We start from the raw sequence: 21,731 nt of genomic DNA, 5'->3' as shown, positions 1-21,731 counted from the left end.
GCATGCATGGGCAAGTCGAACACGTGTGCGCAGAGCCTCCGAGTTGACTCGGGCCTATGCGAGGGTGACGTGCAGAAAGATTGGCCGTCGTTCATCGTACGGCGTCGTGAGCAAGCGATATGGCAAAGCTCAGAGTACCGCTGACAGCGGCAAGACAAACGTGGGAAAGTTGTGCCTCCGCTTGCCTCTCCGACTGCCCTGTTTCGGCAATGTTTCGGCTTCCGTTATAAATTACGACTGTGAGAAGGACAAACAGACTGAGTCACTATGACATAGAGTCTAGCCCGCGGTAAGCGACGCGACGCGACGCGCGACGTCAACCACATCGATGCCCCTTGGCTACTTACGTTTCAACAGTTTAGCTATGTTTAAAGGCGCTAGAACTCGTCCTTTCAAACAATCACCTTCCTCACTTTCATGCCAGCCAGGAAGAAGGCAGCGCACAAGCCAGCTGAGAAGACCCGACTGCAGCCTACGCGAAACCGCGTCAAGGTGACCGCAGCTCAACAAGCAGCACAGAAGACGGCCAAGAAGGCCTTTGTCTTGAACTCGGCGGCTCTGGGACAAATCCCTGTCCAGGCAACTCTGAGTGGACTTGCCCTAGCTCGGCAGACGTTCGGCCCCCTCTTCCCTGTCGTACCCGCGTCTGAGGATGCATGGAACAACTATGTCGCGAATCGCTCCTCAACGCTCAGGGAGTTCGCCGTCAACCCTGATAGATCGCCTAAAGGACCAAACGACGACGTTATCAAGCACGAAGTAGCGAAGCGGGTCTGTGAGCTGGAGTCAGAGATGGGGGTAGCGCCGCCTGGCGTATTCCGAAAGTGCGTCATTGTACTTGACGAGAAGTACGAGCTCGTTGGAGAGGGAGATAGTTTCCGAGTGAGTCTATCCCTTGAATACTGGTGGTGGTTTGCCTTATTCCTCGTACCTTGACTCACTTTTCAGTGACAGAGTGCAGAAATACTCAGTCGCATCTACAGCCCAGCTTCTCCCGCTTACATCGATGTACATTTCGAGTACTACTCGGGGCCCTCTGCCGAATCGCCAGGAAGTGTCAAGTGGCAGTATGCACTTGGCTTCAAGGTCACGCATGATGTGACACTTTCCCCTGCAAACCTTTCTGCTCTCAAAGGTGAAGTAGGCGACTGGGATGGCGTTCGAACGTCATCTATGCACCGGTCCAATGGTTGGCGCTCGATCTGCTGGGCTTTTTATGACAACTCCCACAAATCCAATGTGGAAAGGCAACCAGGCCAGACTTCCGTCGAACACGGCCTTGTTGACATCACTCCGAACGACGTCATAGATGTTTGCCAGCTACTCTTCGGGCGGACAGAGCAGCCGGCGGTCAACGCGAGCGCGGCGGAGCAGTTACACTACAGGCGAAAGCTCGTATGGGGAGTGCGCATGTTGCTCGCGTCGGTCGGTATCGCATATCGAATAGCCTGCGTTGTTTCCGAAGCCGACCTCTCTCCCCATTTCTACGGTCCGGGAGTGATCCCATGGTTTCTCCAAAGCGTTACGACCGATTTTTGGGTGGCTCGCGGCGTGCGCAGGGCATGTGGTTTCTGGCTTCCCAGGGATCCCGTAGAGGACACGTTGAACGAGGAGCGCCGTCGTCGAGAGGAGAGAAGTACTTGGGCGGCTAACGCTCTCAAAGACTCTGAAACAAAGGAGCGAGAGCTACACGAACTCTATTATAAAGGCTTTATGGATGCATGTGAGTTATTGCGTGGTTCTGTGGTATGCGCTCGAATGTATTTATTGACGCTTCATAAGGTGACATTATCTCGAAGATAATAATGCCATACTCGTCGCGCTATAGTTCTCGTTCGTGAAACTTATTCAAGTTTACCTGTATATACAGTAGCCCCGTGCCCAGGAAGGTCCCGTAGGCGTAATTCAACCTTCAACGTTTCAACCACGCTCAGGAGCGTGAACCTAATTGAGGACAGCCATCGAAGCTCTCCGATCGAACCCGACCGAAAGCGTTGGTGCCTATTGGTGCGATACCGTGTTGATTTCCGGCTCTAACTAGTTGTACGGTAAACGTTCAGCCGTTCGCCCACCGTTTCCCTCGCCATTCCTTCTAGTTCGGCATTCAACCCCGACGAGTTTTGTCTACGCCGTTGACATGAGGTGACTAAACCCTCCCAAGTGTCTTTTGCGGTTCCACCCAGTGGCCCTGAACTGTTCTAGCCCCACAGTATGTGTCTCGTAGCGCCCTGGCAAGAGATATGCTTATCTCGAAATGGGTAGCACCAGGGGTGAGGCTTGGCAGCAGCGACAGCACCAAGTCCGAGCCGGTAGACGTTCCAAGACTCAGCTAGCGCCCCAAGTTCCTAATTGATAGTGAGCCAAGCTCTGCCAAGTCACTTCGATACAACATGCAGAACGTCGCATCGCGCTACCATCTCTACGCTCACTACACCTCGACGGGTTGGAGGGCACATTTGTATTCGATCTATTGGATAGCTTCGCGTCGCAGCCGGTTTTGACGACCATCGCTCACACCGATCTTTGTTCCCCGACTTTTGCCAGGCGGAGCACGGGTGGGGGTCCCATGATCATCGACATCAACGCCTACGACGGAGAGGGTCTCATCCGAGCCTCACACACTCTAGGCGGGTCGATGTTGAGCGTCGGTCAATGCCTAGGAGTAGGAGATGTTGCCTTCCTGAGATTAGGTGGAGGAACGCGGTCCTTCTCGGCGATTCATATTTCGGATTGTCAACTCTCCACGGAAGTTCTGGACTGGCTGCTGGAGGAACGGATGACCTTTTCTTCTATGCCGCAAATGGAGATAGTTCACGCGGTTCGCTCTGATGTTGCTCGTTTTCAACAGGCTGCTTGAAATTGAAGGCAGAGACGTTTTGGAGGGTTAGGAATAGTACAGGGGGCTTATTAGAGATCACGTCTGTACGATATACCGTCTGCTATGTTATTGTGAGGACAATCATCTTTAGGGAATCATGCGAGATAAGTAGCCCCCCATGTAAAACCACCGACAGCGACGCGACGCGTCGCGTCACCTGGACACGCGTCTGCATCTGAATAGCTTACGTCTCAACCCCTTTATATATGAAAGTTCGATGACCTAACGACGCCTATTTTTTCTCTCCTTAGTATCATGCCGTCCCAGAAGAAAACAGCACACAAGACAGCCCCGAAGCCTGGTACCTCTCAGGCTCCTGCCCAAGCCGCTGCCCAGCAGGCAGCTCATACTAGGACTGCCAAGAAGAGGGCATCTGGCAAGACTCGACTGCGTGCCGAAGACGAAGAGGTCACGAGCGGTCTGGCTCTCGCTGAGAAGACATTTGGCCCTCTTTTGTCTCCCGTTGCTGCATCTGAGGCTGCATGGACCAACTACGTTGCGAACCGCTCCTCGACATTCGAGAAATTCGCGGTCGACCCTCATCGTCCGTTCAAGGAACTTGGAGACGACGCCATCAACGATTATATGAGAAAATGCGTCTCCGAGCTTGAGAAGGAGATGGAGCTGCCGAAGGATACTTTGAGGAAATGTGTCGTTGTGCTAAACGAGGGATGCGAGGTTGAAGAGGAGGTCACCAACGTACGTGTCTCTCGAGTCCGCGCTTGATGGTAGCGCTCTCTCCTTTTCTAACTCATGTCCCCTAGCCCCAGACAGCGTGGGCCTTTGCCCGCGTCTACAGTCCCTCGTCCCCTGCTTATATCGACGTCCATTTTGACTACAACAACGCGTGCGGGATGCACGAAGTTAAGTGGAATTATGCTTTGGGCTTCAAGATCACGCATAAGCCGCGTCCGGAACACGCCAGCATCGCTGCCCTTGAAAAGGAGGTAGGCGACCTGGACAGAATGTCCGCTTCGTCGATGCACAAGTCCAAGGGCTGGCGCTCGATCTGCCACGGCTTCTTCGACACCTCAAACGGCAACTCCGGTAGAAAATGGCGGCGCATCGAGCGCGGCGCTGTCGACCTTACTCGGAGCGACGTTCTAGATATCAACAAGGCACTTTTTGGTGACGTCGAGCAGCCGATTTCGGGGGCGAGCGACGCGGAGAAGCACGAGTACAGGCGGAAACTCGTGTGGGGCGTGCGCTTGTTGTTCGCGGCAGTCAGCATCGGTTACCAGATCGGCTGCACCGACTCTGAAGAAGACAAGACATCCGATTCGTATGGGTTCAGGTCTATCAGATGGGTTCTCGAGACCGATCGGCGCGACTGCTGGGTCGCTCGCGGAGTGCGCAAGGCCTGTGGCTTCCAACTCTCCAGTGACGCTGGCGAAGACGTGAAAAGCCATGAACGTAGGCGCGAGGAGGTGGAAGGAAATTACTGGGTGGACGATGGCGATGACGACGACGACGATAGTGAGGAAGACAGGTACAATTCTCAAGGAGAAATTGACAACAGCCCTGTGGATGATGAGAATTCGGACGACGAGTACTGGTAGGACGGGACAGTACTTGTCAGCGAGCTTTGACACTTCTTTGATCATATACACAACCTTTCAAGTAATGAACCCCTTCACTGCGAGTACTCTTGTACAAGGATATAGTGAAATGTTCCTTCTCCCCATGTCTCTAGACCAACCCTTTCTCGATGGCAGTATTCGTCTCAAATGGCCTTGGAAGAAAATCGACATTAGACGCTCTGTCATAGTCGTCCAGACAAATTAGGGACGGTATGGCGCGGCGAGTGCAGGTTGCGGGAGACTCAGTCACAGGGCAAAAAGTAGGCAAGCGCCACGAAGGCGGAGAGGATGGACTTCATGATTTGTGCGAAGGTAGTGATGCTAGTGGCAGGCGGCAGAATTGGATATATGACCAGAGATCAAAAGTTCAGTCAAGGGCGAAGCAAGGTCACGGAGCGACATTCGTGATGATTGACGGTTCAATGATGAACCTTTCGACTTGGTGCGTGATAATGCTGCCAAAAAGGACGGAGATTCAGCGAGAGGCTTTCGCTTCAAGGTCGATACGACGCTACCCAACCCATATTATCGCAACAGACAAAGCACGGCAGTGAAAGTCCTGTTCGCCACACGGACCTGTTCAACTCAGAATTATGCATGTTAGAAGCACCTGCAACCTCTGAGCTGGGCGGGATCATATTCATCTTCAGCATTCGAGTCCGACTCTTCTGTAATCGGGGATGGTTCTCTTTCTTGCTCTGCACGAGCCTGTTCTTCAGCCTGCCTCTCCCGTTGTCGGCGCTGCCTTAGCCTTGTCGGAATCCCGACAGCAAGAAGCTGTATTTCGTACATGAGTGAGCATGGTATATTTGATGAGTAGAGGTTTCCTGACCTCTTTTGTTCTTGCCGCATACACGACGACGGTGGATGGACGTCGTAGCGGTCTCTCGCACACAGAGCTAGACTGTGGAGCGTTGGTACTCTGTTGCATCTCCATGTCGTCTGAGTCACTCTTTGCATTGTGCCAATTATATAGCAAACGGCGGGCCTTGGTTTTGAGCTTGAGCATTTCCCTCCATTTCTTTTTTCTCGGAGAACTGGTTTCTGGACTAGTGCTCTCTTCGCCACCGACGGTCGGGTGCGGAGCTGGTGCCATGTCGATATCATCGCGTGCTCGTGGCTTAGCCCAGAAGACATCACGCAAGCGAGACCAGAGCTTAAATTCAATCGGTTCGTCTTCAGTTTCCCCACCCATAGAACGTTCCGATTCCTGACACAATTCATTCAGCAAAGGGCGAGGCGTTATCAACACACTGAAACACTTGCGTTCGAAATGGAGCTTAGTTCCTCAGCAAGAAGATCCCGTCTTCTGACAGTTGCCGGCATCTGCAGGGCTCCGGCATCAAGAGGATATCAGTGAACGTAAACAGTGAACTTGCATTCATCAAGGATTCCCAATCATCCTCAGCCTCTTCTCTTTGACGCCGCTCTGTAGGCTGGATAGACGGACCGTGATTTCCATTTAGCGCCTGCTGTTAATGATTGAGCGCCTATCCATTAGCACGTGGTCGGACGGACTGAAGCGAAAACGCGAACAGAGTTACTGCCCGACAGCTCCTCCTGCACGCCACTAGCACCTGTGGCGCGGGGCTCCTGCGCTTCGTCTGCGATGCGTTCTTCCGAAATCGGTGAGGGTGGTATAGACGAAGACTTCGAAGGCCCAGCAGGATCCGGATCCGGTAGAGCAACAACCGCCGATGCTATTATTCCAGGTGTCAGTGCCAGGCAGGCCACGATATCTCCATAGCGATGCGTCCTAGGCTTGCGCGGCTCGTCTTCAAGCACCTCAGGCCCGGCGAGCACACGCGTCCTGGGCTTCGCGCAGAGAACGACGACGTCCGACCAATGAGATCGACCTGAGTCAGCCAGAATAAGAGGGGGCGTGTCTGTCTCACCGTCGGCATGTAGAACGAGGTTGATCTGAGTCTTCCGCTCATGATGTGTGAGAACGTTGCCAGAACATCTCGGATTTCGGCGCCGGCGGGGGTGTTGCCCAACATTGAGTGCACCTGCTAAGTTGTATACAGGGAGAAGCCAAGGGGACAAAATCGATGGCAGAATGTGGGAGATGGTGGCGTGTGCGTGAGAGCACACCCATCAAGGATGAAACGCGTGCTGGCGCTTACGAGACTCGGAAACAGCACTGAGATGATAAACTGTATGTGCAATATAGACCAAAGAAACAAGCAATATGTACATCGACATTATAGCTAATCCTGTACATAATAGTCACATCAGGGACCTCTTCTCCATTGCCCCACTGGCACCCACAATGACCGACTCACACAGAGACAACCCCCGCCTGCTCAGCGCCCACCCCAGCACCAAGCAACGCGCTACGACAACGCGTCCCACACCGCCAGCCCCGCAAAAAAGCTGCCCAGCCCAACAAGCGTGCTCACATACGCAGCCGTATGCACGCCGATCCGCGGCAACACCGGCGGCGTGTACAGCGCGCCGAGCAGAACGTGCACGGCGAGCACGGCGGGGAGCGAGGCGCCCAGCCACGGGTACGGGTCGCGCGCGGGCGGCAGCGAGGGGTCGGCGGTGTCCGAGGCGGGGATCGAGGACGCGGAACGGAGGTAGGCCGAGGAGAGGAAGAGGGTGAGGCCGAGGGAGACGAGGATGGAGGCGAAGCGCTGCAGGCAGGAGATGAAGACGGGGATTTTCTGTGGGTGTGTTAGAGAAGCAACTAGACGTGGTGAGATGAAGCGAGGGGCAAGGAAGGACGCACGATAACAGGCATGCCGTATATCTCTTCGAGCTCTTCGCGCTCCTCGATCGCGAGCAGCTTGTCGAAATCGTGCTCGAGCTGCGTCGCGATGACCGTGTCTTCGTCCTGGAACTTGACTCCTCCAGCTGCGTCCGCGCTCGCGCCATCGCCCTGCGCGTGCGCCGTTTGCTCCAGGTCCTCCCCATGCGCCGACGCACGTCCAAACGTACGCGCCGACGCGCTCTGCTGCGCCCGCACCTGATCCTCCACATCCCCAAACCCCTCTATCCAGCTCTCCTGCAACGACACCCCCGGCAGCCCCTCACCAACCAGCGCGTGCCCACCCCCGCCCGCAGCCCCCGCCCCGATCCCGCCTCTGGCGCGGACCAAAAACTCCTTCGCGCGCCCAGGCGGAACGAGCACATCTCTGTACTTCGCGATCTGCGCGTACCCCTGCGCGACCGCCGCGCCGACCTCCGCGACATTGAGCGCGAACCACCACACGGTGCGGAACGCGGGCTCCGCGTCCCATGTTGGGAGGACGTGGTTCATGCGGTGGCGCACCTGTAGGAGGGCGAGCCCGGCGAGGCGCAGGCCCGTGGTGAGGCACGCGTGGAGCGCGACGAATGTCAGGGAGGTCGCGAGGGATGAGAAGGGCTTTGAGGAGGGGATGAGGAGCGAGATGAGGGTGTAGAGCGGGCCACGGAGGAGGTGTGAGAGCGCGAAGAGGGAGGAGGAGAGGAGGAGTTCGGGGAGCGGGGAGGGGAAGGAGGGTGGGTAGGGCGACGAGGGGTGGTGGGAGTCGTCGGGATCGCGCGGCCATGCGGCGAGTGGGAGGAAGCCGAGGAAGAGGAAGGTGAGGAGGGCGGTCAGGGGGACAAAGCTGTAGAGGGCCAGCAGGCGGCGATATGAACCTGGGGGTGGGTGGTGTTAGCATTCAGGCACATGAGATATAATGAATGAACGGTCGTACCAACATACAGCCCGTTTTCCTGCAGCTCCCATTCAACGGCCTCCTCTTCTGCCTCTTCGTCGTCGTCATTGCCCATGTGGTCCAGCTCAAGCGCCGAGCCCATGCGACCTACAACACCCTCCGGCTCCAGATCATGCGTGTTCTGGACAGGACTGGGCCTGCACGTCTGGTCCTCTTCCTCGACGCTCGAGAGGCTCGCCGTGCTCCTGCTCATCGTGCGTGATATGCGATGCGGGTGATGCTGGTGCGGGTGCTGCGGTCGTGCGGTGCGGTCTGTCGAAGTCGATGGAGCAGTGCTCGCAGTCAAAGTAGGAGTGCTGGAACCAGAGACAGAGATAGGAGCATGGAAAGTTGCAGCGAACTTGACGCGCCCGGCGGCCTCGGACCCCTCTTTGCTGTCAATGTCACATGCATCCTCGTACCGCGCCTGGTGTTCGTCTCTGTCTGGATCCCATTGTGCAGGCAGCCTAGCTCGCTGGCAGCTTGCTGCCGCCGTCGTCTGTGTTACTCGTCTGTTCATCCTCCACAGCAAGATGTGTTGCTAGTTGGATCCGTTCCACCGAGCTTTTATATGAATGCGTTGCGCAAAGAGAACGGCCTATGGCTGCATTCCCGCGAAGTCTAGATTTATATATACACTTCCTTGTAGCAACATAAGGCGCGTGCGTTGCGAAAGCGGGAACAACCACGCCGCCCAAACACGTCCCGTGGCGTGCTTCCGTGGATTCTCTATGACTTCGTATTACGCTCGGCGTGCGCCTGACCTGGACCTTGTGAACGTTGCTGCGTCGCCTTTCTCGTGCGTCCTGCGCACCCAAGCGCGGTGTTTCACCGCCCCGTGATATTTTTAGGGAAAAGCACCACCTCAGTGAGGACATTCATAACGATCATCTGATGAAGCGCGGAAAAACGTTTCGGAATACTGATCATCATTGGTGCAGCAGAAATGCATTCAGTTGCGTAACAAACATACAACCGAGACGCGTATACTACGTAACAGCAACAAACGTGAAAGAAGGCTGCGAGGAAAGGAAGCTAGAGGAAGAGGTGGTCAGCGCGTGGTTCATTGGCAAACGTGGAAGGAGGGCAAGGAAAAGGCAAAACGGTAAAAAGAGAAATCAGGTATCGATGCATTTCAACAAGCTTACTCCCCACCTCCGCTTTGTACACGGGAGGCTTAATGGAGAGGCAGCAATTATGTCCGCCCATCGAATGAATTTCATCAGGGAGAGAAAAAGAAAAGATGACATGACAGATAAACAGCAAAGACGGTGACACTTACCAGAAAAGAACAATATACACAGATGTACCTCTAGGTGAAGATCTGAGAAAAGAGCGTCAGCGATAGAAACGATGGAGAGTCGAGCAAAGACAAGGGTAGGAAGATCAGACAAGGCTGAAATCTTTAGGTTTGTCCACATCGTGTATTCGGAATGTGGTAAAACGTATGGTATGAAAGAATCATCACAGAGCAAAGAAGTATGGGAGAAGCAGATGGTCGGATACTCACAATGTAAGAGTGAACGAACGTGCCTTCATCGACAAGGGAATTCAACGAAGAAAAGGACAAGGCAGAAACTGCAGCGCTCGATGCAGCTTTTGTAGCTCCGCCGGCCCCAGCCGACGTCGGCGCCTATTCCCTGGCAGCGGAAAACCGGATAGATCGACCGGAATCCGGAAGTATTCTCGAAGATGATTCGAGCATGTTCTCATCGTCGACTCAAAACCTCATCTGCACCGACGAGCTAACATTTCCTCTTTCCGATATCACAATTCTCGGGTATAGTACCTCTTCCCTCAACCTCAACGCAACGCAACACGACGAGCACTCAACCATGGACTCACTCCTCCGATGGGGCATCCAAAACTCAACGCAACAGCCAGAGTCCGAAGGCGCTGCCCCCGTGCAGCGACGCGATCTCGACCCGGCCATCATCGACCACATCCTGGGCAAGCCGGATGCGCAGCTCATGCGCGAGGCGCTCGCCTGCGCGGTCGACACAAGCCGCGATGAGGACGCGCGGCTCACTGCGCTCGAGGACTTCCAGATGGTACGGTTGGTTTCGTTTCCCTAATCTTTATAGCCATCTGATATCAACTTGTGTCTGATAGCTCGTCGAGAACATTGATAACGCCAATGGTAAGTGTCCTGGGACCTGGCGCTTGTATGCGCTTCAATCATGGCGCAGAAGATTTGATGAAATATGCGTGCTGACACGACCGCGCTACGCATAGATCTCAAGAAGATGAACATGTGGCAACCTATACAGGATCTGCTACTGTCCCCAGAGTCCAGCGACGATATCAAAACCAACACGCTGTGGATTATTGGTATCGCCATACAAAACAACCCTTCCGCTCAGAGCGCCGTACGCCTTTCCCCGTTCCACACCCTTGTTTCCCGAATCACATCCTGATACCTGTGCCAGTACCTCGCACTGGACCCGATCCCTCAACTCCTCCCATTCCTCTCCCCTTCGACAAACTCACGCCAAGCACGCTCAAAAGCCGTCTTCACCCTGTCCAGCCTGCTGAAGCACAGCGCCGCGGCGATCCAGCAGTTCGACGCACACAACGGCTGGTCAGCGTTCCGGGCATGTCTCGAAGGTGCGCATTCTCTCTCCTCTCCAGCTCACCACCCTCCAAACGTTCGTGTCCGCTTACTCACACCCACCAGACTCGGACATCAGCGTCCGCCGCAAAACCGCCTTCCTGATGAACACCCTCCTGCTGCCCACGCACGATGCCCCGCCCGCGAGCGCGAGCGCACCCACAGGAACAGAAGCAGGAGTAGGCTCGACAGCCGCGGCGCTGCACACTAGCTCATCACCCAGCGCACCTCCTTCGCACCCCAACTCGCACTCGGCGATTGTAGACGACCCGGCGTCGGCGTCGACGTCTGCGACGATGCTGCGCGGGCTGCGATCGCCCGTCGACCCGGATATCAAGAAAGGGGATTCGACGACGCTGCTGGACGCTGTGGTGGAGGCGCTGGTGCGGCCGGTGCCGTTTGGGCCGGACGGCGAGCATGATCGCGATGTGGGGGTCACTGAGAACCTTGTCAAGTGCGCATCCGTTTCTCGTTTCTCTCTCTGCTGTCTCTACGAATGCTTACGCGTGTCTGTCTGATAGCCTGCTTGAAACATACGCGGAGCAGGCGAGCCAAGATGCAGGAGCGGGTGGCGGGACGTTCTCATCGCAGCAAACGAAGGATCTAGAAGCTTTTCTTGATTGCCCACCGGAAGCTGGGGCGGACGAGGATGATAGACAGAGTCTGAGCGAGTGCCAGGGGCGAGTAAAGGCGTTGTTGCAGAGTGTCCCGGCGAGATGATGGGGGCGATGAAGGTTGCATCGATGAGTTATAGATTTGTCTTGTGTATCCTATGCCTCAATGACTATCTAATCCATGAAGAGCGAGAGAACTCATCCTAACTTTTGGCACCTTCGCCGTGTCTCAACGACCGGATGAATCGGTCCGAGGACGGAGTTCACACATACATTACGCGACACCCTGAAGTTCAGGTTCCTGAAGACGGACGCCGATTGGTCGGGCCCGCTTCTGGCTTTTTTTTCTTTTCCTTCGCGGGTGTCAAATGGACTCGCGTCGCGCTGACTTGAAAGAATTGAGTTGGAGAGTGGCATCACGCAACTTACGTACGGCCACGCCAACCGCAAGCGAGTTCGGAATGGCAGCTAAAGTCGAACACGGGACACTTGGACTTGAACCATCCCCATCCGCCCTTGACGTCGACCACCAGCCGCCACCACTCGGTTGCCCCGCTATCGTTATCGTGCTCGCCGCCTGCTCTTGAGAGCTTCCGCTGACGCCGACGAGTTGGACTAGTCGTACGTATCATAGTGAGTGCTTGCTTTGCGCTTTGGTTTTGGCGCGTTGGGAGGGGGGCTGACAGGGGTGTTATTGCGTTGCGACAGAATAAACCTTTTTGTCCTAGTGTTTTTCGCAACCTAGTTGACACTGACGCTCTTTCACGCTCACGCTCATTGACCGAGGTATGCACACTGCCCACCTGCCTCGCGCGGCGCATTCGCGGCGTCGAGGGTTAACGCTGACGTTTACCAACAGAACGCAACGAATCCTTGGAACATATTCCCCATCTCCGCTTCATCAATTAAACGACGAAGTTAACTGCGAACCTAAACGTAACCCAAATTCATCTTCATTCATTCATTCATTCATAGCTGTCAATGGAAAACACCACCCAAACATCGATCGCCTCCGCGCCTCTGACCGCCGAGTCCTCCGCGTCCGCGCAGAACACGTCTGCCATATCCTCGCTCCAGTTCGCGCGCTTCGGGCGGGACCACACGCGCGCGTCCTTCTCTTCATCCGACTTGGTCCTTCGACAAGACCTGCGTGCGCCGGGCTCGCGCTCAGCAACCCAGGCCAGCAGCAGTGGACGCGCGCGCGCTGATACCGCGGGGACCGGCACTGCGACGCTGCTGAACGCGGGTCGTGATAGTGGGCCGAGCGAGGAGTCGCCTGTGCACACGCCGTCGACGGAGATTAGCCAGCCGATGTTGGTGGATTTGTCGGATGTGGATGTGGAGATGCAGCGCGTGCGGCCGCGGGAGAAGAGGGGGAGGAGGATGGGGATGAGAGTGCGGAGGATGAAGATGACGCGCGAGGTGTGGATGAAGGTCGGGGTTGTCGTGTTGGGTCTGATCATTGGTACGTTGCGGGTTTCGTGTGTCACAGTTTATCGTTATGTACTGACGCGCCGTCCGTCTCTTCTCTCCGCCAGCCATCTGGAGCCTTTACTGCGCCGCGCGCTACTTCTCCGCCTTCGTGACTCTCTCGCTCGCGTGATCAGATCCCGCAGGTAGCGTGCTTGGGGTTGTGTTCGGCGTCTTCTGTCTCGTCTCTGCGCTATCAGTCGCAATTCCGCTCGTGCTCATGCTGCCCTGGTCACGTCGTATTCGCGGCGTGCTCCCCCTTAACGCGTACAAGATGTTGCACTATACGGCATCTTTCCTTACTGTCGTGTGCGCCCTCGTGAACGTTGTGTTGGTCGCGTGTCGCCCTCCTGCGAATGCCTGTCGTTGGGATCTCGACGGACTGTGGGTGCCTATGGGTCGGCAAAATGCCGCGTGCGCGTCTGTCAAGGGAGTGAAGATGGGCGTCGCTGTCGCCCGACTTGTGCTCACTCTCATCGTGGTGGTGAGTGGCGACACCCAGTTTCCTACGTTTACTCATATACCGATGTTCTGCAGATTGCGTATCTTTTCCTTGCTTATGCTCTCCTGCGCGTCACTAGCCCCTCCTCACCTATTCATGACCTCGAGGAGGGATATCAGACGGAGTTCACCGCGCCTATCGTGACGAGGTCAACCCATATACATGTTGAGAAGAAATACAGCGACTCATCTTTCTCGGCTTTCCTGGAGCGGCTCCGCCTCAAGCGCGTCGCACAGCCCACTCCCGCTCCTACTCCTACGGCATGGTCAGGCTCGACCACCGTCGTCCCCTCCTCAGGCTCCGGCTGCGGGTCAAACTGGCTCGCACCCTGGGACTCCGCACCAGGATCCTCAGGCGGCCGAACCCCGACCCCACCCACACCCGCGTATCACCCCGAGCCCATCTGGGCGGGCCGACGTGTAACGCCCCCGCCTCTCCCTCGGCCTAGCGGCAGCACGGATGTCTCCGCCGTTCCGAGCCTGAGCTCCCGACCCACCACGCCGCTCATCCCGCCAGAGTGCGCCGCGGCGGGTGTCATCCGCCCGCTGTCCATGATGCGGTCCAACTCTGGCTCGTCAGCGTCGCAGCTGCGGGCAAAGCGCCTCGCGGGGCGCCATTCGCGGAGCAGCAGCGCTGACAAGAACGGGACTGTCTCCAGCGGTGGTAGTTCGCGTCTTCAAGTTGAAACACGGCGGAGCAGTGTTATTACAGAAGACGCTGTCTCAGGACCTCCGATGCCGAGGCGCCTCACTGAAGACGAGGCGCCCAGCCGGAAGTACGGGCACGACGTGCACCCGTACCGTCTGTCTGCGTTCTCGGACACGTCCGCCTCTATTTCTGGCGCTGCCGAGTCTCCATCAGCATCAGGCGAAGTGCCCCTTTCGCGGGCTAATAGCTATGCGTCTTCTTCCCGTGAAGCATACCTTTCGCGCGGTAACAGCCACACGTCTTCTTCTCGTGAAGCGCCCCTTTTGCGGGCTAATAGCTATGCGCCTTCTTCTCGTGATCACCACCCCGACAATCACACTCGTATTGCTCCATCGAGACCTCATCGAGGTCCCCGCTTACACCCTTCCTCACCCCCTCGTCTCCCCATCCCCGCGTCCTTTGCCCTGGCATCTCCATCTGCATCCTGCGGCGCCCCCTATGTGAACATCACATCGGTCTCCGAAAACGAAGACCCCGACGACTTCGGCCTCATCCCCATCGCGGGTGGCTTCGTGCGCCCGCTCTCCCCGATCTACTCCTTCGGCTCGCGTGGCGATCTTCTCTCCGTTCCATCAGATCCATCGTCGTCCCGCGCGAACACCCTCAGCTCCACGGCGGCGATCTCCTCGCTCGCGTTTGCGAGCGTCAGCGGCAGTGGCTGTGGCAGCGGGAGTAGGAGTGCGAGTGATCCGAGCCGGAGCGGGAGAAGCAGGCGGAGCGCGCAGAGCAACAGCACAGCGTACCTCTCCGTGAGCAGCGCGGCTACGGGCGGAACGTTTGGAACGTTCGGCCGGATGGGGCCTGGGCCTGATAGCTGCTCCGATGGCTCGCGTCCTCAGCAGGAGCAGGAACATGGCAGTGGCGAGAGCGGCAGTGGTGGATGCAGAGGAAGGGGAAGACGGCGGATTAGTGATTTACACGTCGACGAACAGGGTCAGATCGTTGACTCGGAGGGCAAGCGACGATCGTTCGTGTCTGGCAAACTGGCATCGCGCTCGCGGTCTGCCTCCCCCTCGGGCTCACAGGCGGAGTCGCTGTCGGATGACGCATCGACGTTCGAAACGCCACCGCCTGGACTTGACGCTGATCTCCCACCTGAAGACGGGTGCCATAATGAAACCTGTATGACGTTGCACGACACGACTATCACTCCTGGCGAGTTCGAGCGGACTTATTCTCCGCATGACGAAGACACGGGTACCTTTTATAATTATCCTCACGCAACATAAACTTTCTCCTTTCATTTCCTCTCTCTCTTGCTTTCGGTCTTGGATTTTGGTAAAAATTTGCCATCATCTTTATTACGAAAGTCACGACGCTAGATGCGTCGTACCCATACGCTACTTTACCTTGCACTGTCGCATATTGCTTAGATCTCATAGAAGTTCGTTCTTCGCTGCTGTGCTTACATTATAGATACTTACTTGGAATACTTTGGAATATTTCGGAATATTTACCTTACTATCATAGCAGTGTGCGGCCATCAAAACTAGGTTCGAGTCACTGCTATTTCCGCTTTCACCCATCGGTCGTCTCCGCTAGGTACCCCGACGGCGAACGCTATGGCCACAAAGCTTAACGTTCCTGACATGAAATCTCGCAAGCCCCACCTTCCGCTCCCGTCGAATTCTGCTCGTGTTCTGTACCTTATTGCGGCTATGCTTCATACAACCGCTGAGTTACAAAGCACAAGGAACGCTTCTCAAATTTCTAGCTTTCACGTATTAGATGCCTCCCGAATGTGGCATAGAGCGCCGTGTCTCGGCCCGCGAACCCAAAGTCTCCACCTGAGTCTCTCCAGCATAGAATTTCTTCCTGAAGCTTATCAACTCCGGTATTCAATCGATCAAGCCAATTGGAATCATTCAGGACGGCGACCCTCGAAATAGCACACATAGACCAGCCAGTGGGCTCCACGGCGCACGTTGGGTATACAGCATCTCCGCGTTCCTGATCTCAAGTTCTTCTTGAAGAAGCCATTCCAGAGAATCAAGTGCTTGCGTCCGAATAGTTGCAAAAATCAGCTGCTCAAGTCCGAAGGGGTATAAGGCTCGCAGCCAAGTTCAAAGTACGCTTCAGGATATCTGTTAGCAACGGGTGACCGAACTCAGGGCAATGCGTATGATGATGCAGGTTCCCAATACGCGCATACTAATATGTTTCAGTAAAGCCAGCGGTCAATTTGAGCTTTAATGCGACTTATTACAATGGACTTAGCATAATGAAACTATACCATGACTCGTGTCGATGCTAGGCTTCTCCGGTAAAAATGCCGCTACTCTCTATTAATGATAAGAATATCGGCGATGGGGTCCGCCGGGAAGTCCTCTGAGTTCTCTCAGCGCTCTTCGTCCTTCTGTCTTAAAGTGGGTGTGGCAGATCTGACAAGCCAAACCGCCACGCCCATGGCCTTCACGGTCCGACAAGCTCAGCATCAGAACACAGAATGCGACATATCCAATATGTTGGATATCCTTCTCTGTTTGAAACACATCACTCTCCGCTCTCATCGTGTGCTCTCAGCAGTACTAGTAAGAGTGGATCGGACTCCCGTTGTTCCCTGAACTCCTTCGGGCGACGCATATGATGTAGGCCAGGGGTCCCAAGTTGACAACTTGAGGTCTCAGCTCAGTAGTCAGCACTAGGGCGGAAATTGCAGCGCAAAACAGACATGAGTATTGCCCATTAGAAGTTCCGTCAATGAAAATATGCACAGCCTGAAACAGAGCTTACACGCCAACTCAACAACTCCATGAGCATATTACCTCGTATAACCACGCCTTCGACTTCTTCGACAGGCTTCTCCTCAGGGACGCGAGCTGCTGAGAAACTGCCCAGCTATTCGGCGCACGCTGCTCGCATCTATAAGCGGAACTAGGTCATTAATATCACGGCGGCGAAACCTAGAATGGCCTGCAGGAACTCTGGCTGAGCTAGAACTTCGATTTACGATGAAAACAGCCCGATGGCCAGTGACGAGAACACTCGGGCCACCCTCTTTCTCGATCTCGAGTGTTCTCCGCGTTCTGGGCCCGGAGCTTGGCATCCTGGGGTGCATATGCGCGTTGCGTATGTCCTAGGACATACCGTCGTCGACCGAGCGCCATCGCGGGTGCCGGGCACCCTGGTTCTAGAGTGACATTGGCGCACCGATCTCTGGGGCCGGCAAAGCCAAGTAAGCGTTGCTGGTCGAGCGTGACGTACTGGACCCTCGTTTCATGTCGCACGTCGCGTGCAAGTACTACATGCATCAAGCTGACCGTGGACTCGGACGCGAGACGTTCTGCGCGGAACGATTCTTTCTCTCTTTGAGAGCACATGACGGAGAAGCCGTAGGACGCTCCGGGGAGACGGTCGCGGTGAACAAACGTTTCATGGAGCCGTCTGAGCCTGAACTGCACGATCATACCTGCATCAAGTGCCTGACTTCACGGTCGCGCCTGGACGGTATACCCGTGCGCTAGGATACTCACGGTGATGCTGGAGATAGGGGGATGCCGGGGCGTTCCTCCGGGAGTCCAACCTCTGAGCTCCATACATCGACATGCCCAGGATGGCCGTGGACGTACAAAAGGATCCCCGAGGTTTCCTCGAAGCTTGTTTGAATGCAACCTATTCAGTACTTTGAGCATAAAGTCAGGTGGGGTCCACGCCGAACGGGTGCACAGCACGTCATAGATGAAATGACGAGGTTGCGCGTACAGGCGCCGAAATCAATGGACGAGTTCGGAGGAAACATCGGGTCTTCCATGATTGAGAAACGACCCCGCAAGCTTGGCCTGCAGGTCCAAAGACGTAAAAGACAGAAAAGGATGACGCCAGATATAACGCGTGTGTGAGTGGCCCTCATCGGGCGTGGGCGAGAGAAACAATGTCGACTTGCAGACGTGTCATTTGGCCTGATTTGTCGAGCGGACTTCGCTGGGCCTTCGCGGGGTAGCGGGGCTCGCCTCGATGCACACTACCGGCGTGGCCACGACGGGATCGGAGTCGCTCATACCGAAATCGAGGCGGAGCCTGGGACAGTGAAGCGGCACTGGTGTGACTCATAGCACCAAACTTGCAGACTTTCTAATCTTAGTTTAGCTTAATGCAGACGCACTATGATTGCAGTAGATCAATTAATCCGGATCCCAGCAAGCTGTCGCGTGCAACAAGGTTTACGATCAAGCCTGGAGACACTTGGAAAAATACTAAGGCACTGTCCGAGGTAGTTACTGGGAATAGCCGACCGAGTAAGCTCCGGGGCCCGCAGAAGACAAGAAAGCAAGATAGTTCCCGTCGAGACACGTTCGCGTTCACAGAAGTCTAACGTACAGCTATCTCATGCTGCTGTGAGAGCTTGGCGACCGATCCTACGCAGCAAACATGAGAGCAATCATTAGGAGGGACGCCGTGGAACTGGCCTCGGTCGTGAGCAAGCTCGACGCGGGACCGATTGAGTTGCATTAGTGCCATGGTATTGGGTCAACCAATAATAAAGATGCTCACCGGGGGAGTGAGATAAAATGGTCGTGTGCGATATGTGCGCAATCAGCAGTAAGGTACATATAAACGAACAAGGGGTAACAAACCTGGATAATCAGAAACGGTCAGCGAATTTCTGACAGATGAAGAAGAGGCAGTTCGTGCGAGACTTACTACGAAGTCAGACGAAGAACGTTAATGAAGACAAAACAACTACTCGACGAGTGCAAGTTTTGCCTTCTTCGACGACCTTTTACCTCCATCCTCGTCAGCGTTTCGCTTGGCGGTCTTCTTTCGCGCTGTTTTAAGCTGTTTTTTCTCGTCGACCGCAGTATCCTTTGCTGGGCGCGACGGGCCGTCGACGCCCGCCGGCTTCACAAACCCGCTAGGAGGCTTTTTGTCTTCGGCTTCGCCTAATCCTGCTTGGTTGCGAGGCCGTGACGGGCCGTCGACGCCCGCTGGCTTCATGAAGCCGCCAGCCGTGGCCGGAGCGCTGTTCCCGTTCGCGCGCGAAGTCGCTCGTAAGTCCGAGCCTACGTTACCATTATCGAAAACAACGCGTCGAGCTTCTTTCGTCGGGTCCTTATGCTTTTTCGCTGGTGCGTTCGCAGCGGAGATGGACTGGGGACGAGCAGGCTTAGGTTGCTGCATGACAGAGCCGCTTCCAGATATTCCAGAAAGCTTCGTGAGATTGACGGCCTCCTTTGATGGTTCGGTCGTCTTGAGAAAGGAAAGAGACGTTTGGCATTACACGGCGTTAACCATTCTATACCGAAACGTGGCAGAACAGGCCGTGCTCACCTCTTGCTGTGTGTTTACTTCCTCTCCTTTCCTGTTAAAGCTGCGGCGACCTTTAGGCTTGCTGATCCGACTATCGGTGGTTTGCAGTGCGGCTCCGAGTTCGCCGTCCTGATGGCTCGCGTGGGGGAACAGGAATGGGAGGTAAGATGTTTCATATGTGACGTTTTGCCTGCAATGGGTGTGAGTGAGGTAAGTAGTTGCGGGGGGGAAATAGATGGGGTGCGAAACCACAAGGGTAGCAAACACTGTGTTACTGACATTTTTGTCGTCGTGCTTGAGCTGGTACCCCATTTATTTTTCATTTCCTGCGAGACCTCCCATTCAGCATCGTCCTTGATCTCGGCCTTGTCGAGTTCAACCGCCGGAAGCTGTTGTGCCCTGCGGGCGTTCTGCATGAACCGCAGATTGAGGGTCCCTTTGCTGAGCGTTCGTTGTGCCATTTCTATGTGGAATGAGACACAGAGAACTCGTCTAGTCGCGCGCGCGATGTCAAGGCGAAGGTTAGGCAGGAGAAAGCGATGGCTGTTCGGGATCGGAACCGGGTTGTCTGCCTCGCTGTTTGCTGGATGTTGCTGACTCAGCAGGGCACATGACTTGCTTGACGTAACCTTTCCATTCAGCGGAAGCGCTGCTCAGTCGACCACTCTCTTGTTTCCAGCTTCCACTTCCTGTCAGAAGCATCGATCTATTATGGACATGCCGTTCGGCCATAATGAAGTTCTATGGCATGGGCAACATGGTCCAAAGCGATGTGATAACTGGCCATATTATCACCTTGGCACAACAGAATGTTCCTTGACAAGGAATCTGACACGAGACCCGCGGTCCGTCCAGAGAGTTGGCCCTGGGACAAAGTCCCCGTCTTTTTTTAAAACGGCGACCCCAGACTCGAGGATCCAGGAGCGAGGCCCTGTACCCCGAGCCACCGAGCGCCATGTGTCCTCACAGGCCCTGAGGGATCGAAGATCCAGACTGTCGGCTGACGACATCGTTAGCTTTGAGGAGGAAGTGGCCAAGGGTCGCATCATGCATATCCCAATCCTCAGGCCTCATCTCGCACGCGAATACGCGAGCTCACTCACACATCGCTGGCGAGCTGGCCACACTTATGTACGTCTGATAAGGACTAGTGCAAGTGACTTAAGCCGACCGGTGCCGCTTTCTCTTCCAAAAAAACGTGAATGATCGCCATTGAATAATTGAATCTACTCTTCCGCCCCGTCGCAGCGGCCGGTCCTGATTGCCACTCAAATTCGGACTGTATCCTCTGACGAAAGGCGACGAACGTTCAATATAGCAGGCACGGCACGGGCCAAAATCAAGAGCTCGCGGTTCAAAGGGGAAATGATTGAGCCGTGGAAGGGTGTCATTCCCAGCATCATACGTCCGCGCCCGTGCTTCACACGAGGCGTTGGGTACGAGGACAGAGTACATTGGCCAAGATCTGGCATAGATCTAGCGATCGAAGTTTCGGGGCGCGCGTTATACGCGCTGCGGTGTTTATCAGTTTACTCGCCATATGTGCATTGGCGTTTACACAGGAAGAAAACAGGCAGTCCGGTGGCCGTGCTAACCGCTAATGCAAATCAAGCCTGGGGACGTCAGAAAACCTTCGGGACAATAACTGGGGACAGGTACAGGGAATGGAAACCAAGGGAACGACAGATCTCAGGTAGGCATTTGCAGAAGTCAGGTGCCGAAACTTCGAAGCGCTTTTCAGAGAGAGTAAGATTTTCTGGTGACTGGGACTGGAAGTTGCTTGGGAGCGGCTCCCACTGAGTGACTGACGTCCGATGTGAATGTGGGGAACTTGGGGCGAAACCGGCCGCGCGCAGCGGACTGGGTCCGAATTTGCGATAGATCGGACGTGTGTGATAGAATACGAGAAGGAGCTACCATTCCTGCTCGATTAGGTGATTGTCCGTGGATTAGGAAGTGTGTGTGTGGCGGAGGGAGGGGCAAAGGGGAGGTCGAGATGAACGGCAAGATTGAGATAAAGTTACCGGTCGGAAAAAGAAGGGGCAGATTATGGCATTCGCGAAGGAGATGGCGGATCTGGTCCGGGGATATCGATGCGTTGTGGACATTGGGATATGAAAACGAAGCGGCCGGGAACGGCGGCATGATGAGGGGAGAGCGATCAGCAGTCGACCAGTGAAGGGGCAGATTGCTCGGTTAGCGCACCTCGTGGCAGGTGTGGCCCGGCGTTTATAAAGAGATCTTCTCCAATCTGGCTGGCGACAGCGGACCGGAATCAAAATCGCAGCTTCTCTTCCCTGCGCCAGACAACTATCCATATCCGGAACACGGTCCTTTCCTTCGATCCTTCAAGGCGATCCATTACGGTCATATCGTCTTCGGCTTATTAGATTTCATATAAATTCCTCCCCTTGCTCGCACCTATCATCCCTTCG

The 21,731-nt window shown here is 55.4% G+C and overlaps 7 protein-coding genes across 7 annotated transcripts; 5 read left to right on the top strand and 2 right to left on the bottom strand.

Annotated features, from left to right (window-relative positions):
* Positions 1–407: 407 nt before the first annotated feature.
* Positions 408–2,857, top strand: CONPUDRAFT_168417 (uncharacterized protein; the record flags this gene model as incomplete). Its single annotated transcript, XM_007774786.1, has 4 exons — positions 408–882; positions 955–1,723; positions 2,263–2,309; positions 2,366–2,857. Exons 1-4 carry the CDS (start codon positions 418–420, stop codon positions 2,855–2,857), a joined length of 1,773 nt encoding a protein of 590 aa, XP_007772976.1. The 5' UTR covers positions 408–417.
* Positions 2,858–4,360: 1,503 nt separating this feature from the next.
* CONPUDRAFT_84562 (uncharacterized protein) lies at positions 4,361–5,386 on the top strand. The gene is made up of 3 exons (XM_007774785.1): positions 4,361–4,430; positions 4,492–5,235; positions 5,291–5,386. Exon 2 carries the CDS (start codon positions 4,671–4,673, stop codon positions 5,010–5,012), a length of 342 nt encoding a protein of 113 aa, XP_007772975.1. The 5' UTR covers positions 4,361–4,430; positions 4,492–4,670; the 3' UTR covers positions 5,013–5,235; positions 5,291–5,386.
* A 1,236-nt stretch (positions 5,387–6,622) lies between these two features.
* Positions 6,623–8,662, bottom strand: CONPUDRAFT_84561 (uncharacterized protein). Its single transcript, XM_007774784.1, has 3 exons — positions 8,145–8,662; positions 7,193–8,085; positions 6,623–7,127 (listed from the first exon to the last, which is right to left on the bottom strand). Exons 1-3 carry the CDS (start codon positions 8,356–8,358, stop codon positions 6,795–6,797), a joined length of 1,440 nt encoding a protein of 479 aa, XP_007772974.1. The 5' UTR covers positions 8,359–8,662; the 3' UTR covers positions 6,623–6,794.
* Positions 8,663–9,979: 1,317 nt separating this feature from the next.
* On the top strand, positions 9,980–11,273 carry CONPUDRAFT_63312 (Fes1-domain-containing protein; the record flags this gene model as incomplete). The annotated part of the gene is made up of 5 exons (XM_007774684.1): positions 9,980–10,195; positions 10,257–10,284; positions 10,380–10,513; positions 10,574–10,751; positions 10,822–11,273. 5 exons carry the CDS (start codon positions 9,980–9,982, stop codon positions 11,271–11,273), a joined length of 1,008 nt encoding a protein of 335 aa, XP_007772874.1.
* Positions 11,274–12,350: 1,077 nt separating this feature from the next.
* On the top strand, positions 12,351–15,278 carry CONPUDRAFT_157760 (uncharacterized protein; the record flags this gene model as incomplete). The annotated part of the gene is made up of 3 exons (XM_007774783.1): positions 12,351–12,834; positions 12,977–13,323; positions 13,377–15,278. 3 exons carry the CDS (start codon positions 12,351–12,353, stop codon positions 15,276–15,278), a joined length of 2,733 nt encoding a protein of 910 aa, XP_007772973.1.
* Positions 15,279–18,195: 2,917 nt separating this feature from the next.
* On the bottom strand, positions 18,196–19,827 carry CONPUDRAFT_146417 (uncharacterized protein). Its single transcript, XM_007774782.1, has 5 exons — positions 19,576–19,827; positions 19,318–19,486; positions 18,691–19,236; positions 18,541–18,623; positions 18,196–18,471 (listed from the first exon to the last, which is right to left on the bottom strand). Exons 1-3 carry the CDS (start codon positions 19,755–19,757, stop codon positions 18,730–18,732), a joined length of 858 nt encoding a protein of 285 aa, XP_007772972.1. The 5' UTR covers positions 19,758–19,827; the 3' UTR covers positions 18,196–18,471; positions 18,541–18,623; positions 18,691–18,729.
* Positions 19,828–20,343: 516 nt separating this feature from the next.
* Positions 20,344–21,475, top strand: CONPUDRAFT_76210 (uncharacterized protein; the record flags this gene model as incomplete). The annotated part of the gene is made up of 4 exons (XM_007774723.1): positions 20,344–20,427; positions 20,545–20,813; positions 20,859–20,989; positions 21,231–21,475. 4 exons carry the CDS (start codon positions 20,344–20,346, stop codon positions 21,473–21,475), a joined length of 729 nt encoding a protein of 242 aa, XP_007772913.1.
* Between the last annotated feature and the right edge of the window lie 256 nt (positions 21,476–21,731).

The sequence above is a fragment of the Coniophora puteana genome (assembly GCF_000271625.1).
Source record: "Coniophora puteana RWD-64-598 SS2 unplaced genomic scaffold CONPUscaffold_13, whole genome shotgun sequence".
In the NCBI taxonomy this organism is placed as follows: domain Eukaryota; kingdom Fungi; phylum Basidiomycota; class Agaricomycetes; order Boletales; family Coniophoraceae; genus Coniophora; species Coniophora puteana.
The sequence above is the reverse complement of the archived record's forward strand: the minus strand, read 5'-3'. Positions and strand labels throughout refer to the sequence as shown.

Bases quoted from the DNA above. Each gene is read 5' to 3' on its own strand.
- CONPUDRAFT_84562 (XM_007774785.1), top strand. From the start codon at position 4,671: ATGGCGCGGCGAGTGCAGGTTGCGGGAGACTCAGTCACAGGGCAAAAA.
- CONPUDRAFT_84561 (XM_007774784.1), bottom strand. From the start codon at position 8,358: ATGAGCAGGAGCACGGCGAGCCTCTCGAGCGTCGAGGAAGAGGACCAG. The intron at 8,086-8,144 runs GTACGACCGTTC...ACCCACCCCCAG, and splicing joins GGAAAACGGGCTGTATGTTG to GTTCATATCGCCGCCTGCTG. The intron at 7,128-7,192 runs GTGCGTCCTTCC...ACACACCCACAG, and splicing joins TATACGGCATGCCTGTTATC to AAAATCCCCGTCTTCATCTC.
- CONPUDRAFT_146417 (XM_007774782.1), bottom strand. From the start codon at position 19,757: ATGGCACAACGAACGCTCAGCAAAGGGACCCTCAATCTGCGGTTCATG. The intron at 19,487-19,575 runs GTCAGTAACACA...CACCCATTGCAG, and splicing joins TCAAGCACGACGACAAAAAT to GCAAAACGTCACATATGAAA. The intron at 19,237-19,317 runs GTGAGCACGGCC...TCCTTTCTCAAG, and splicing joins AAGTAAACACACAGCAAGAG to ACGACCGAACCATCAAAGGA.